This window comes from Parasteatoda tepidariorum, chromosome 5, assembly GCF_982258835.1.
Source record: "Parasteatoda tepidariorum strain Cologne lab strain chromosome 5, Ptep-v5.0, whole genome shotgun sequence".
Lineage (NCBI taxonomy): Eukaryota > Metazoa > Arthropoda > Arachnida > Araneae > Theridiidae > Parasteatoda > Parasteatoda tepidariorum.
In genome coordinates, this window is record NC_141759.1 from 322,696 (window position 1) to 339,316 (window position 16,621).

General features: G+C 28.9%; 1 protein-coding gene across 1 annotated transcript in view; it reads left to right on the top strand.

Moving 5' to 3' along the window:
* The window catches only part of alpha-Man-Ia (alpha-Mannosidase class I a), a 50,685-nt gene that overhangs the window by 31,527 nt on the left and 2,537 nt on the right, over window positions 1-16,621 (top strand). Inside the window, exons 6-9 of the mRNA XM_016070044.5 lie at window positions 8,326-8,441; window positions 9,612-9,720; window positions 10,430-10,540; window positions 15,417-15,589. Coding sequence (XP_015925530.1) covers window positions 8,326-8,441; window positions 9,612-9,720; window positions 10,430-10,540; window positions 15,417-15,589 — 509 coding nt within the window. The remainder of the gene's footprint in view (window positions 1-8,325; window positions 8,442-9,611; window positions 9,721-10,429; window positions 10,541-15,416; window positions 15,590-16,621) is intronic.

Consider the following 16,621-nt stretch of genomic DNA (forward strand, 5'->3'; position numbering starts at 1 on the left):
CTTCGTTTTTGTATCAACAAGAGTTCTATTTGTTCCTTGAAGTTGCTTATTTAATATATTTAGTTTTTCAGAGATATCGGCAAAATAACTCACAAATGCTTTACCTTCGACTGTTAACAGATACTTCATATCAGGCTTGTCGCATAAAAAATCACTAAGAGTCTCAAGCAGTTCCATGAATCTTTTTAAGCAGTTCCCTTTAGAGAGCCATCTTACTTCAGAAGGAAGTAAAAGTCTCACATGGTCTGCATTTTGTTCTTCACAAAACGGCTTGAAGAGGAGCTCACACTTGGCATTAGCTTTAATAGCATCGATACACTTTATTACTGAATGTAAGTACTTCATTTCGAGCAGGCGAGATGTTTCTAGCTACCAAGTTTTCCCTATGCACAACTTTATTCCCTATGCAATAACACAATGCACAAGAATCATTTCTGGATTCTCATCTTTCATCAATTTTAAGTAGCAATTTTTCTTGCCCATCATATTAGGAGCACCATCTGCAGCACAAGATGTTATATTTTTCATTAGTATATTATTGACATCTAAGTAGTTTTTTTAGCTTATTATATAATATCTTTGGAGGTAGTGGTGCTTTCTAATCTTTTACAGAGCAACATTTCTTCAGCAAAATGCCTTTTATCAATATATTTTACGTAAGTTATCAATACTGTCTATCAAAGTTGATTCATCCATTTTCACTGAGAATTTTCTTGTTTTTAGCTTGTCAACAAGTTGTTTTTCAATATCTTCACTCATTCCGTCTATGCTTCTTTTAACAGTATTGTTATTGAGTGGCATAGCTTTTACATCTTTTTCAAGAACCGTTTTAAGAAATGCCGATATTGACGGTTTTATTTCATTCTCTCCTATAGTTTGATTTCTTTCAAATTTAGCGATGAATAAAGAAATTTCATAACTAGCCTCAAGAATACAATTATGGGTTGAAGTGTGAGCAGTAAATAAAGACTTTACTGTTGCATTGCAGGCATAAAGGACATAGTATGGTATTGATTTCTATCACTGAATGTTGCGAAACACTACAGAAGTTGCGACGGGCCATTCAGATGCGAAAGATTGCATTGTTTAGCGAAATTTTAAAGCGTCAAGGGGTCTACGCGGAGCCTGCCATATGCCGCAGGGAGGTTAGTTAACTTGACGACGTCAAAAATCCAGTTGATATTTTGGTCTCATCAAACGAGTTTATAATATTCATTGACCGAATTATTTAAGAATTTGCTTTTTTCTTACAATGTTGGCACCGAAATCTAGCATTGTATTTAAATGGCCCGGAGCAAATAGGTAAAACTCTTGTCGAGTCCATTTTCGAATTGCCCCCCTTAACCATCAAATTGCCCCCCAGTGGGGCGTGGGCATCACGTTGGGAAACACTGCTCTATATGGTACAATTTGTCTTTTGGCAATTCATTATATGGTCACTATACTTGGTCAATTCACTTTATGGTCACTATATTTGGTCAATTCACTATATCATTATCACTATACTGTTTCACTATATGGTAAATTCATCGCTTTGCCTTAAGTTGCTTTGTGATACATTATTTAAATCAAATGTGAAATATTATTTAAATCAAATGATTAAACAGCTAAAAATGATTACAATTATGCAACGAAATATTAGTAATAATTAAATATTGTAAAAATGAATCTTGTTTTGCTCAAAATTGTATAACACAAAACAATCACGGGGGCATCCTGTTTCTTTTTTTCAATTTTAAATTTCTAAAATTTTAACTTATCAAATGATAAACAACTAAAAACCTTTAAAATAGGTTTAAAAATAAACAAATAATCTCGTTTTGCTCAAAATTGAAACATCAAATGAACACAAATGCATTATTTCCTTTACAATTAATTTATAATATCCCAGTTATAAATAAATCAAATAATTAAACTGTTAAAATTTTTTAAATAAACGTTAAATATCGAATAAATAAAGCAGTTTGCTCATTACTTTTTTATCCACATGTTCATCATGTTTCTCGAGCATCCCTAAATTTTGAAATCTTATATTTTCTAGAGTAAAAATAATAAAGATGTCCTTCAGCTTTAAGAGGGTAGAAACTTGATCTTCAATATAGATCACTTAAGCGTTCCACCCCTATCATTCACTTTAGAAAATAAATTGTATATTTTTCTTTCGCATTTTTTCCACACCTGTAGCAGAAAAAAGGAAGAGGGGGAATCTGTTGATTCTTGTAAGAGAGTATTCTGGGGATGATTGTCAGAGGGGAATTCATCAAAAACTTCTTTATTTAAAGAGGAGAGCATCAGTTACATTTTCCTAAACTGTTTTTCACCTGCATTGTTAATTCTGTAAATTATTCTTGATCGTAAATTATAAAAATAGATCGCCGCAAAAGATGAAAAGTAATGATGGAAGTTTGGAGAATCAACTCAGAATTTTCAAGCTCAAGTAGTAGTAGTAGTAAAAAAAAAAACACCGTATGTGCCACCCCATTAGATACAGCGCGACTTATTTCCGTAAGATTACAAGATTTTGAAATTTTTACTTTTTTTATAATTTTTTTTCCAACTTAATTTAAAATTTGCTCACCTCTTTTCGTAAGTGTTAAGAGGCCTTAAAAACTAAAATTATAAAATAAATGTTGGGGCATTTTTTGATTCAATTTATTTTCATTTTTCCTATATATTTGCAGGATATCCGCACACCTGGAAAGTCATGAATTTTGGTATTAAACAAAATTTGTCATGAAATGTCATGATTTTAAAATTTTTTTTAAGAAAGTCATGGATTTAGGTTGCTGAAAAATCTAATTTTTAAAATGGAATTTAAAAAATCATGGTGTTCCCCCCATTTCATGGTGTTCCGAATATCAGAATTTGTAATAAAATCCCCACTCACTGTCATATTTTATTAAAATATAAAATGTTTTTATCATGTTCTTTAAAAGTTATGGTGTTCTTTCAAAAAATGAAAGAAGAAATATCATTTCTAGAGCGAATTATCTTTTAAACTTCTGTGATTTCTGAATTTTTATTATTTATTTTTATTTTATCTATTTAAAATTTTAGCTGAAGCAAGCCAGTCATTGGCGAATTTTTTTAAATTCTGAAATGAGAACAGAAAGATCAGGAGTATTTCTTTCCTTTCGTATGAACAAGAAAAGTATCTTTAGAATATAATTCAGCAGAAAAAATTATTTGCTTTTTTTTCCAGCTATTTTATTGCTTCAACCTTTCTTTACTGTTTTTTTAAATTTAAAATCTTTAAATATGAAGATGAAGAGTATAACAGTTTTGGAAAATCTAAATGACTTTTGATCCTTTTTTCGGCAGCTATTGCTACGCATTTCCGCTTGGTTTTTAAAATTTCGGTATTTTAGCACGATATTATTACAAATCGCGAGTAAAGAATCGCTCATTTAGCTAACCACTTTTTGCCGTAGTTATTTGTACTGATTTTATCGCAAATCACATTATTTTTCAATCGTTATTTTGGCAATTATTGCTACACATTTCTACAAGATTTTGGAAGTACCGATATTTTTTATACGTTATTGCGACTTTAATTTCGAATCCTGCATTTAAATACATAAAATTTGATGCTCTTTATTTACGCCAATTTCATTGTAAATATAAAGGGGTTTTGATAAATTGTTTTGGTAGTTATAACTATGCTTTTTCCAGTGATTAAAAAAAAATTCTGATACAGTCAGTACTGCCTATATGGTCACACTCTTATAAGGTCACCCCGCTTACATGGTCAATTTTCTAAAGTCCCGTCTAACTTATTAGAAAACACGTGTTAAAGCTCACCACTTACATGGTCATCCTATTTTTCGAGTTACCGTTTATATGGTCAGTTTCCTTTTTTTTTCTTTTGAAAAAAGATACATTTTAAGACATTTCTTTAGACAGGAAGCCAAGAAAAATGATGAGAAGGTAAACACATTCCTTCGACCCCCGGAGAGAACTGGAATTTCCCCCTCCATTTCGTCACCCTACCCTCTTTTCTCTTTTGCATTCATTGATGACCTTACCTTCTCCTCATTTGACCACTCGCATTCTTTTCCCCGCCCAAGGGCAGAAGGGTCTTTTGATCGTTTGAAATTATCTCTCAGAGCTTGAAAAGGAGTTGAAGTTGAGAAAAAAGAACATTTTTATTGGATTACTGAACGAATAACGTATCCATGCTTTCATTATGGCTTCAAAAAGAAATAATTTAACAATATCGGAAAAAAATTTATTGGTTGAAAAGTTTAAAAAGTCTAATTTTTCAAAAGCTACTTTTGCCAAGGAAAATTCTATACCGCGAACAACTTTAAACAACATTTTAGCAGCCAAACGTAGTTCTCCAGATGTTTCAATTAGCGACCGAGAAAGAAAACGTCAGCGTGTGTCACCTTATGAGAATGTGGAGAAGGCTCTTCTGTCATGGATCAAATATGCACAATCACAAAATGCTCCTATATCCTGGAATATTTTAAAAGAAAAAGCTTTGGAAATAGCTAATGGCACAGTGATTCAATGCAAGAAATAACCTATTCTTTAAGAAATTGTGCTGAGAAGCTGCTGATTTTGACAACAGTTCTTTAAAAGAATGGAAAGACGTAGTGTTGCGAGATATTCATGAAAGATATGAACCTGCTAATGTGTTCAACGTCGATGAATGTGGACTTTTCTATAGGATCTTACCCGACAGAACCCTTTGCTTCAAAGGAGAAAAATGTATAGGCGGAAAGAAAAGTAAGGAACGCTTAACAGTTTTGTTATCTGCAAACATGGATGGTTCAGAGAAAATGATTCCTTTGGTGATTGAAAAATTTCTGAAACCGAGATGCATGAAAAATTGTAAATCTTTGCCCCTTTTGTACGATGCCAATTCCAAAGCATGGATGACCCAAACGATCTGGAAAAAAACTCTCAGAAAGTGGGACCTACATTTTTCAAAGAAAAACAGAAAAGTTGCATTGATTGCTGATAACTGCACTGCTCACTGTCCTGTTGAGGGCTTGAAATCGATTGCCTCCAAACAGCAGACATGTGTTGCAGCCTCTAAATCAAGGCATAATTCAAAGCTTCAAGTCTATGTATAGAAAGCTTCTTCTATGGGATATGATCACCGCCATCGACAGAAAAGAAGAATTTCACGTTTCAGTTTTGAACGCACTGTTCTATATTGACCAAGTTGAAACATGGTGTCGTTGAAAACTATTGAAAATTGTTTCCGTCACGCGGGGTTACACAGTTCTCCAGACTCTTCGGTATCATTAGAGGACCATGAGGAAGATCTTCCATTAGCTGAATTGGCAGAAAATCTTCGAAAGCAAGACTATGCAATGCCGGGCGTAAATTTGTATTCCCAAATAGACGTTGATGTCCTCACTAATTGTGAAGCAACTGTGGAAGATATTGTATCTAATGTCTTAAATCTGAATGCTGAAGGAAGTGACGATGAGGATGATACTGATTGCAATAAAAAGTCTGTATCGACAGCTGATACTCTTAAGGCTATAGATGACTTGAGGTTTTTTTTGCAAATTCAGATGCAGCAGATGAACATTTGAAAACTATCAGAGACTTAGAGAAATTTGTTTTAACAACCAAGAAGAAGAAACAGACAAGCTTATTGGAATATTTTTTTTGAGCATGTACATATGCTAAGGTAAAGAATTAAATTTTTCTTAAAGTATAAAAATTATTTTTACATTCTTTCTTATTATGCACCTTAATAATTAATTTTGAAACGTTTTTGAAAGTTGAATTATTTGTTTAAAAAATACATTCTGATTCCAGAATATATTCACGCCATATTAACTATACTATATATTTGGTTATCGCATATATGGTCACACCGCTTATATGGTCATAATATTCTGGACCCATGAGCTGACCATATAACCGATACTGACTGTATCTTTAATGCTATAATTTGATAGCACGGGAGTTTTGAATCGCGCATTAAAATAAGTAGTTTTTGTACCAATTTTAACATAAATATAAGAAGTTTTTCGAGCTTGTTTTTTTCCGTTATTGCTGCATTTTTACTTGTGATCTGGAATATCCTGATATTTTAGCAGAATATTACAACTCGTGAAATTCTATTTCAAATTTTTTATGTAACTTCAAAAGCAATTACGTATCTTGGCAAAATAAACGCCTTCCCTAAGAAAATAAAAAAATTTAAAAAAGCAAACAAAATGTGTACATTTATATTAAACGCGGTCCCTTTTGCAAAAAAAAATTCAAAACGCCAAATTCACACAGACAAAATTTACCCAAGCAAAATTCAAAACAAAATTCACCCAACCTATTGTTTTTGTTGTCACATGATTCAAAAGTCACATATCGCAATTCGTGTTTACGCATTTTAAAAATCCTGCGTTTTGATTCTTCTAGGTAATTTAAGTCACATATCGTAATTCGTATTTACGCTATCTCAAAATTACACATTGCATCTTGTATTAACATTAACGAGATTTAAAAACCCTCCATCACGATTCATATTCACGAGATTTAACATCACATATAGCGATCTATGTTCTGGCGTTTAAAATACCATACGTTGTTACTTTCTCTCAATTCAAAAATCATACATCGAGATTCGTATTCACGCTATTTAAAAACCACGTATCGTGATTCATATTCACGTATTTTAAAAATCATACGTAGTGAGTTGTCTTTTCGTAATTTAACACATCTCGATCCGTATTCGCACGATTTGAAAACCACTCATCGCGTTTCTAATTTACGAAATTTAAAAATCATATATAGCAATTCGTTTTCATGCAATTTAAAAATAGCGTATTAACTCAATTTAAAAATCAGGAAAAGAATACTACCATTTAGGACAGATTCCAAAACTGATAGTCATTTGCCCTAAGCTTAATACTACCCACAACAACAGCTTCTGTCGGAAGACTGTTTTCTGGAATGAATTTGGCCTGTTCAAAATTACAGAGCAGTCTTTAAACAAAATCATTGAATTTCCATTTAATGGTTTGAAAAAGGTATCACATGATCGAGAGATAAAATTATCACAATATTTAAGAACTTTGCAAATTGCAGGATAACCATTAAGAAATTTTTTAAACCATTTTCTACCTACTTAGACCATTTTATATCATTTATGATCATATGCTGGTAATTGATTTGTATATCATAAAATTTTAATTTTAAAAAATGTAATTAAGATAAGTTTTGAAAAGTAATGTAAATTTTATTAATTGTTAATATATATGTGTATAAATTGTAAAAGTGTCATGTTAAAAAAATATTCGTCATAAAAATTTCTAAACAAGTATCTTAATAGTTTTTTATGATTAAGAAAAATAGTTCCTTCAAAATTAATTTTTTTCCTTTCCTTTTCTTCCCTCTTTCAACCCCTGCCTCTTATAATTAATTTAAAATAAATGTTTTAAAGTATGTTCCCTATTTAATGATAAATCCTATTTTTCACTGAGAAGGTTTTGTTTTAATTTTAATCATTTTCAACCCTATAAACTTTTTTTAAATCAAAGTAAATTGCATTTATTTTAATTACTAGAATTTTTTTTTAAATTTAATTTTATGAACAAATATTTTAATATTAAAATTTTTGTTTAAATGGACTTTTGTATCATGTAATATGATAAAAAAAAACATGAATTTTTCCATAATTTTTAATTATTTCAATTATCTAAAAAAAATTTCTGATAAATTTATTCTGATTTTCTGATTCTGTTTTTTTTCTTTCTTCCTAAGTAATCAGTTTTGCAGTTTCTAATTTTAAACATTTAAAATTATTTAATTTTATGCAAAGATATTTCAAGGTTAACTGACAAAAAGAGTTTAGTGCCAAGAACAATGATGTTTATATAACAATTACTACCTGCAATTGCTGTCAATATGTCTGTTTCTATACTTTGGCATGCAACCCTTCATTGGCCAATCTGCTCTGCATGTGGCCCTTAACTCAAAAAAAGGTTGTGCACCCCTAGGTTATACCTATCATTTCAATTTATGTTATTATAGTGCTTTTTAAAATTTCTTATTACGTTTTTGTTGGAGAAAATAGTAGCTTCGTTAAGTCATGAAAAATTCTAGGAATTAGTCATGAAAAGTCATGAATTTGAAAATCTGAAACGTTGCTGATACCCTGTATTTATTTTAATGCAGGCAGTTTTTAATCTACTTAAATATTGTGATATAATTATTGTTTTAGTTATTATAATTATTGTTTGATGTAGAATTGTACTTTGAATTTTCTTAAATTCAATTCCTTGCTTTGATTTTGCAAAAACTGATATCTTTTCTTTCATAATTCTGTGACAAAATATGGTAACTTAAATGTGTTTTTAGATCACATGTCTATGGGTGCTCTTGGTGACAGCTTCTACGAATACCTTTTGAAGTCTTGGATTCAGTCGAATGGAGAAGATGTTCTGGCGCTCCAGATGTTCCAAGAACTTTCTGAAGTAAATTAGTCTTTCTTTTGTTTCATGCAGAGATAGGACATTTCGATTATCTGACACTAAAAAGGCAACAAAAAAAGAGCAGCCTTAAATTTATTTCCCATAGATCGAATTATTAATGATGAAGCTGTTCTAAACATTTGAAAGACTTACGCGATAAGAGTGCAGTGCTCTTTTCAATTTAGAAGCAGTTTAAGAAAGAGGGAGAAAAAACTTGTAAAAGTTTCTCGAGACAATTAATATGGGTAGATGATGATGCATTAAGTCAGTCATATCAGGAATCCTGAGCGTTAAAAAAAAAAAAATTCTGATGAATTAATAGATTCAACCACAAAAGCATTTTCATCAACTGATGCATAAACATGATGTTTGAAGTGTTTTCCTCAAACTAAAATAAATTAGCATCAAGATATAGTCTTTTTATCATCAAAATGGAATAATATATATATATATTTTTTTGAATGCTTGTAAAATATTTGATAGACGCAGAAAATTTTAGTTTCAGAAATTATGAGAATAGCATTTGCGATGGGATCAATAAAACAAGACGATGCATGAGGGAAAACCAAGGATGCTGGAGCAATGGATCGCTGTAATATTGTTGGGATTGTAAGAAATCAGAAAAAGTGAATTTGAAGTTTGTTTTGTCCTTGACAATAACTTTCAAAAAATTAAAGTGAATAGTTTCTACCTTTTTGTTTGATTTGTAAACTGAATAATGATGCATTTTTCCACCTATCCCCATTAAAGTCTAGAACTGAGAGATATGTCTAAAGTGTTTACTAAGAAAAGCCTATATAAATGTTTAAAATATGTAAAAGCTCTTTTTAACAGTCTTAAAAGAATCATGTGTGTATACAATGATGGTTACAACTTCTTTCATTAAATATATTTTAATCTAATACTTGGATCGAAAAAAATTTTTTAAATCCAAAAGGAAATGAACATTTTAAATATATGCTGGTCGATTTATTTCTTAGGTAACTGTACTGATATATAAATAGACATTCAGTTCTAATGCTGTTATTTGGTAATTTTGATGGTATTAATTGTGTAATGATGTTTAAAAAAGAGTTCTTAGTGTTTAGTAAGGAAATGAATTATTTAAATAGTTAAAAGGCATTGATCATGTAGAAAATCATTCATTATTTCATATGTGTCATCTTTCAACAGGCAATTAATGATAAGCTTGTTCAAACTTCAAAAAGTGGCATGAAGTATTTAGCTGATTTAAAATATGACAGAATTGAGCATAAAATGGATCATCTTGCTTGCTTTGCTGGTAAGTGATTCAGTTTCACTTTTAAAACACAAGTAAAACTATTTGTTAATGCATGAATATAACCAATTATATACATAAAGTAACAAATAAACAAGTATTGAAGATTTCTGATTGGAGTCCATAAAAGCGTTTATTTTTATTTACTTTTATAAGAGCTTTTTAATTGTACTTTTGAGAAATCTAAGTTGTCTTTCATTCTTGACCATCAAAAGCAAACTTGGAGTTTGTTTAGTAAGAAGAAATTTTTTTTTATAATTTTTAATTCAAATTGCTCACTACTGCCAGATTTCTGCTTAATTGTATTCAAAGATAATCTTTTGATCTAATTATTTTTTGAATTTAGATCTTAAATACTATGTATTAAATGAAACTTTATATGATTTAAAGGATATCTTAAATATGTTTTATTATTGTTATTTTAAATTTGGTTTATTCAAAAAGCAAGAACTGAAATTCCTCCTGTGCTGAGAAATCAGCCTTTTACACTCTAAAGATCACTTGTCAGAGGAAGGTTATATCTTCTTCATGATTTTGTTTGAAAAAGAATGTGATTTATGGAAAATTGTTTGTCAGGCAGGTAAAAAAATTGTAGATTTAGCAGTCAACAATAATGAAATCGAATATTCCATTAAATTTCTTTAAGAGAGTTATTTGGAATAAACATTGTTTTCAGATGTGTGTGTTTAAAAACAATTTTTGTGCATTTTAGGTGGCTTCTTTGCAATTGGGTCCGAGTACATGCCTCCCAACCGTAAAGAGTACTTCTTGCAACTGGGCAAAGATTTAACTCACACCTGTCATGAATCATATGACAGAACTGGTTAGTATGTACATACTCACTTATGTACTGGTCCCTCTTTTTATTGCATACTTTTGATTATAAGTCTTGAGTTACTCATTATTTAAAATTTTTCACTCTTCTCTCAATATTATTCAGACCCAAAACCTATATGTATAAATGTATTAAAAAAAAAATTAGTTTTTTATATACATAAAAGATTTTTCAAATAGTAAATTAACAGTTTCCTCCCTATTTAGAATATCGGCAGTACGATAATACAGGGGTGCAGAAAATTCTGAGCCCAATATTTCCCCAGAACATAGTTTTTATGGCATGAAATTTCTCCAAAATTAGAGAGTTTTATTTTTTAGATACTATAACTGTTTCGAAATTCTTTCAGAGAGTAATGTTTTGCATATTGTAAAAAAATTTTTGTTTATCATTTTTTTTTAACAGAAAGAAAATTTATTTCATAAACTTAAGGAATTAAAACTGATAAATAAACAAACTGACATATAAAGTTATATTTGTAGTAATTCATGTAACAAAAAATTTTATAATAAGATATTTTACTACAAAATTTTCTTGTAATTTGTTCTCTTTTTAATTGGACAAAAAATTTCATCAGAGCTGCCTGAATTGCCTCCAAACCTTGTTAGCGCAATCATACTCATTTTGCAGCCCTGTGATAAAATTGATTTCTTTTTTATCGAGGAAATTAAAGTAGGGCTGAAAAAAAGTTATGAAAAGCTAGATTTAAAAAATAAAAAAAACTGAGAAAAACTTAATTTCATCTCAAGACCTGGAATGTTGTGAAATCCCCCCCCCCCTATCAAATCTTTAAAAAAACACAAGTATTTCATGCAAAATGATATTAAAGGTAAAAACAGGCAATCAATTGCTAAATTATCTAAATCCTTCTTTTATGCTTATAGCATTTCTATAGATGAGAGATTGCAATTGAATACAAGTGTCTTAAGAAAACTCAAAACTTCTATATTCACATTTTAAAAATAGTGTTTTAAAAAAAATTTTAGAGGGAAATTAATTATATCAATCCACATTTTATGGCTGACTTACTGGTTTCGTCTCCAGCCCTCCCAGAAGTTGGAGGGCTAAACTTAGAGTTAAAATTTTTTCTTACTAGTCCTATTTTCTGACCTGATGACCTATGTTTGTTGCAGTGCTGGAAAGCCAATGGTATTGTAGTAATTTTATGTGTAGTTCAATAACGTGATGATTGAACTTTGGGATCATTCACTAATCTAGGTTTAGGGCAGGTAGTGTTAAAGGTTTATCACTTTGTAGTTTTCATCTCCCTTATTGATTAAGTAATATAAAATCTAATTAAAAGTCTAAATTAATAAAATTTGTCTACAGGGGACCATCCACAAATCGCACAAAGTACCCAAGTCATCTTTTTTTTATATCTTACTGGCTTTGTAATTTTCATAAATTTCAGTATGCTTGAGTTATTTTATGAAAAAGGAAAAAAAAATCCTCAATGGTTCAATTTTTATAAAATTTGAACTTGGCAATCTTTCATATTTTAAGCATATGAAATAACAAATCTAAAAATGATTTAAATTTATCATTTCAAAAAGTTTAAATAATTTCTATATCACTTTATTTTAAAAAAATTGATGCAAAGATTTTAATGATCACAGAATTAACAAAATATTTAATTAAGGGGGTACCCTAGATATGTACTTCATAAATTTTAAAGCTTGGTAATTTTTGCAAATTTAAGCATGTATGATTGTATTGAATTAACAATTCAATAATTAATCATGGTGAATATCATTTTTAAAAATTGCTTAAATATGCTTATTTTTGTTTTTTAAAAAGCCCTGAAAGGTTTTTTTTTTTTTATTCTGTGTTTTTTTAAAAACACAATAGTGCTTAATTTTCCCTTTTGAAAAATGAGATTTTTTTTTGTTACCATGTTGATTTTTGCCACGTATTATGCAAAAGTATGCTTTTCACATTGTTCTATTCAACGTTTTCACGATTCATTTCAGTGTACCCTCGGTCTCTAGCGTATGACAGTGCCAATTATTTTACATGTTTGATGAAATACTTGCAAATCCATATGTGCGTCTACAGAGCTGGGTTCGGAGAGATTATTACCTTTTCCCGTGCAACTCTGCTGCATTTTGCAAGATATTCTCAATTTCAGACTTCATTTTCCACCCTCTGATATCGAACCAAAAATCTCTTGATCATTTTATAACAGCTGATATAATAAAAAAATAAAGAGTTCTTTGTCAGTAACTAGTTATTTTCTCATGATCATCTAAAGTCTTTCAAAATTATTTTGCATTTTGTTAATGTATATAGTGCTTAAAAATACTTTTTGAGTGCTTAAAAGGTACTTAAGAGGTGCTTATTTTTTTGTTGAAAGATTTTAATGAAAGTTTTACAGGGCCATTCAATAATTTGCATATAATGCGATTTTATGTTTATGTTCCTTTTCTGCTTAATTCTTAACAACTCTTTCCTTATCTTAATCCATTAGGCACCAAAGCTCTCACTATAAGAACAACTATTCTTTATTTTTTTTATTTTCCCTTCATAGATTAATTTATATTCTATTAATGTATGAATTAAATATAAACTTAAAATCTGACATTAATTTTTATGAATATGTAAAATATATATTAAGTATTTAAACTTTAAAATGAAAGCAAGCAGATTGAGAAAATTGTGAATTTTTTTTCCCATTCACTTTTTTGAGTGCAATCTTTAAAAATAATTGCGGAAAATCGAAATAGATCATCTTCAATACCTATCAAAAGTTGATTTAAATAATTTTTTACTAGTAGTTGATAATGACCTCTCTGTTGTGTGATTTCCATATGGAAGTTTGGGAACAAGCAATAAAAATAAAACTAATAATTTTTTGTTGCAAAATATTTCATTCTTTTTTACGTGTCCATTATTAAGTGCAATAATTTAAAAAAATATTGTCATTTGACTGAGCGGCATCTAATTGGTTAGCATATCTGTTAAGCCATGAGGATAGTGGATCCTAAAATTATCTTGACTTTATTTTATGGGAAAAAGTGCGCGAAAATCAAATACATTCTTTCACTTAGCAAGTTACACTGAAAAGTTCACAATGGCGCTATTCTAAGAGATACTCTTCAGGAACTCAAAATGTTGAGCTGAAAATTTTTGTAACATAAATATAGGGATAATGATTTCTCTTCAACTTTTTTAAAAATATTTAACTGATAGGCCCTAAAAAAACCCCTACCCTCACTCCAACGAATTCAGATAACAAGTGAATGCATACATGCTAACTGAAGCTGAGGAGCAACAGTTGGCAAGTTATAGATAAACAATACAGCTTAAAATAATGCCACGTTATTAACATTAAATTTTAAATAATCTGGCTACAAAGTAATCCCCGGAAAAAACGTCTGAATTCAATATAACCCTGTAATCGAAATATTTTTGTGATAAAAGAATAAAGGAGCTTCAAAAAAGAAAAGATAAAAGATAAATTTTGATATTTGTTTCCTAGCAACACTGAATTAATGAGCTATTCACAAGTTATAAATTGTTAATATAAGTTATGTTTTATATTGAATAAAAAGTTATCTGTTATATTGATTTAAAATAAATAATAATAGTATTCATTTTTTATAAAATGGGATAAAAATTAAATGATTGATTTAATTTAATTATAGCAGGATTAGAAATAATTAAAAAAATTAAATTTATGAAATGAAGGAAATATAAAAGATAGGAAATATGTTATGCCAAAAATAGCGTCACAACCTATGCCTATAATAGCATCATAGATATTAATAGTATGAAAAATAGATTATTGTTATAATTATTTTAAGTCACGTATTCTGATAAACTTTTTTCCATACTAATTATACTGAGCTCAATTACCCAACATTTTTGTTTCTTATGCAATTAAAATGACCTCGCTTTTAAGGTAATCGCTATATACTTCAAAATGTTATGTGTAGCTTTGTCTAAAAACTTGAAAAAAAATTTTAATGTAGAAAGATTATATTTTTTGTTCTTATTATTTAGAATCTAAAGCCTAACAAATTATCTTAATAATTTATTTTTATATCATATTTTAAATGGATTATCATTTATTTTTTTAGAGAATCAGATAATTTAAATGTTTAGTTTTAATAGTTCAATGTAAATCATAGGCATTAGTTAATTTACTTTTCCAATTTTTTTATTTTTTATTATTATTTAAAAAAATTTTTTTTAATCTTAAGAGTAATAAAATATAATTCATTTTTTGTTAAATATAAATTTTGTTTTGCAAATGGACCTGGAAAAGTGAAGGGGGAAATTTCTCCTAATTAAGTATGAACCCTATAAAGTAAAAATCATCATAAACTTTTCAGCATTATTATTTAATCTATTTTAAAACACCTCTGAGGCCTTTTTCACTCTTTACTCTTGCTTCTACTATTACTTTGACTCATTTTGATATGTTTTGCAAGAGGGGAAAAAAAACTTCTCGCTTCCTTTTGCAAAACACTGCAAATATTAGTCATATTTGAATCAAATGTTGATGATCAAAGAGTCAGTCTTTTTAAGTTTTAAGATTCTGTTGCCAAAAAAAGGGGGAAATTATACTTGAGATTGAATTTTATCTTTTCAATAGTGTTGAAAAAATGGATCTAGGTCGGATTTAGGGTTATTAATATTCATCTTCATTAACCTTCTAATTTTGAGTTTAACCCAGAAAACAAGGGAACCTCGAAGAGATATAGAATCAAACAAAACACTTATTTTACAGAATTAGAAGAAAACTTGCTATACTTACTTCTTTAAATACACTAATATGCTGAAAACTCTTGTTATATTTTATTGAACTGCGAAAGGTGAATATTGAAAAAAAGCTTTAAAAATGTTTTTTTTTTTTTCTCAGCTACAAAATTAGGCCCTGAATCATTCCGTTTCTCTGATGCAAGTGAGGCAAGAGCCCTGAAACAAAATGAGAAATACTACATTCAGAGGCCTGAAGTCATTGAGAGTTATTTTGTTCTTTGGAGAGTCACTAAAGACCCAAAGTACAGGCAGTGGGGATGGGAGGCTGCTCAGGTAAGTGTTTTTAAATAATTGATCTTCCAAAGTATTTTAATATAGAACATTTAACTTACCACGTTTTTCAGTGGTGATAATTGGTCATGAGATCTGGAAAAATGGTCTTAGATTTGAATATTTTAACTCAAAACTTACTTTAAAAAATATAGCAGGTAAAAAAAAATTAAATTTTTTCTCCTAAGGATGTGAATGAAATAAAGTTAAACGAGAATCATATTTTAATTAAAATAGAATATTTCACTTTAGGAACTTGAGGAAGTATTTGCAGTTAATTAAGATGGAATGTAAAATAACTTTTAAACAAATTATTATTATTCTATCACAACAATACTATAATAATAATAAAGCACTTAATTTTTTATATTTATGAATAATTTTTTTAATGGCTTATATAGCAAATAATAATATCAAATGATTTTGTGTAAAATGATAATTTGTATTATTAAAAACAAAAGAAAATGACTAAGACTTCCCAGCTATAAAAATTTTTTGTGCAAGAAAAGTAAGAATGTTGATTTACTATGATATTGGTTAACATTTTTCAATTGCAACTTTCCTAACTGTTTTAATAATGTAAGATTTGTACGGAATTACAAAGTATAAAGGATTTTTCCGTAGAAAAAAAGGTTACTTTTAAGTGTACTCAACATTTAATAAATAGTTTTTTCTGTAGCTTGGGCATTTTTTTGCTATAAAGTCATAAATATTCAATATAAAGCAAAATTTTTGGAGAAATTTAAGATTAATTAAAAAATTGTTGTTTTTAAATTTTAAAAAAAAATGCTCAAGATGTGAGTATTTAATCTAGTTCTTTTATACTGTGTATGCGCAGAAAAAAATTTAAAAAAGTTTTTTATAATTTTATAGGAAATCGTATTTGACAACTAATGGTAAAAGCTTTCTTTTAATATCTTAATTCAAAAAGTTTCAAACAATTTTCTAAGTAGTTTTTGTACTTTTTAAAAGATAAGCTGAAAACCATAAGGGGTTATCCACATATTTCTTCTTGTACTATTAAACAAGATTTAT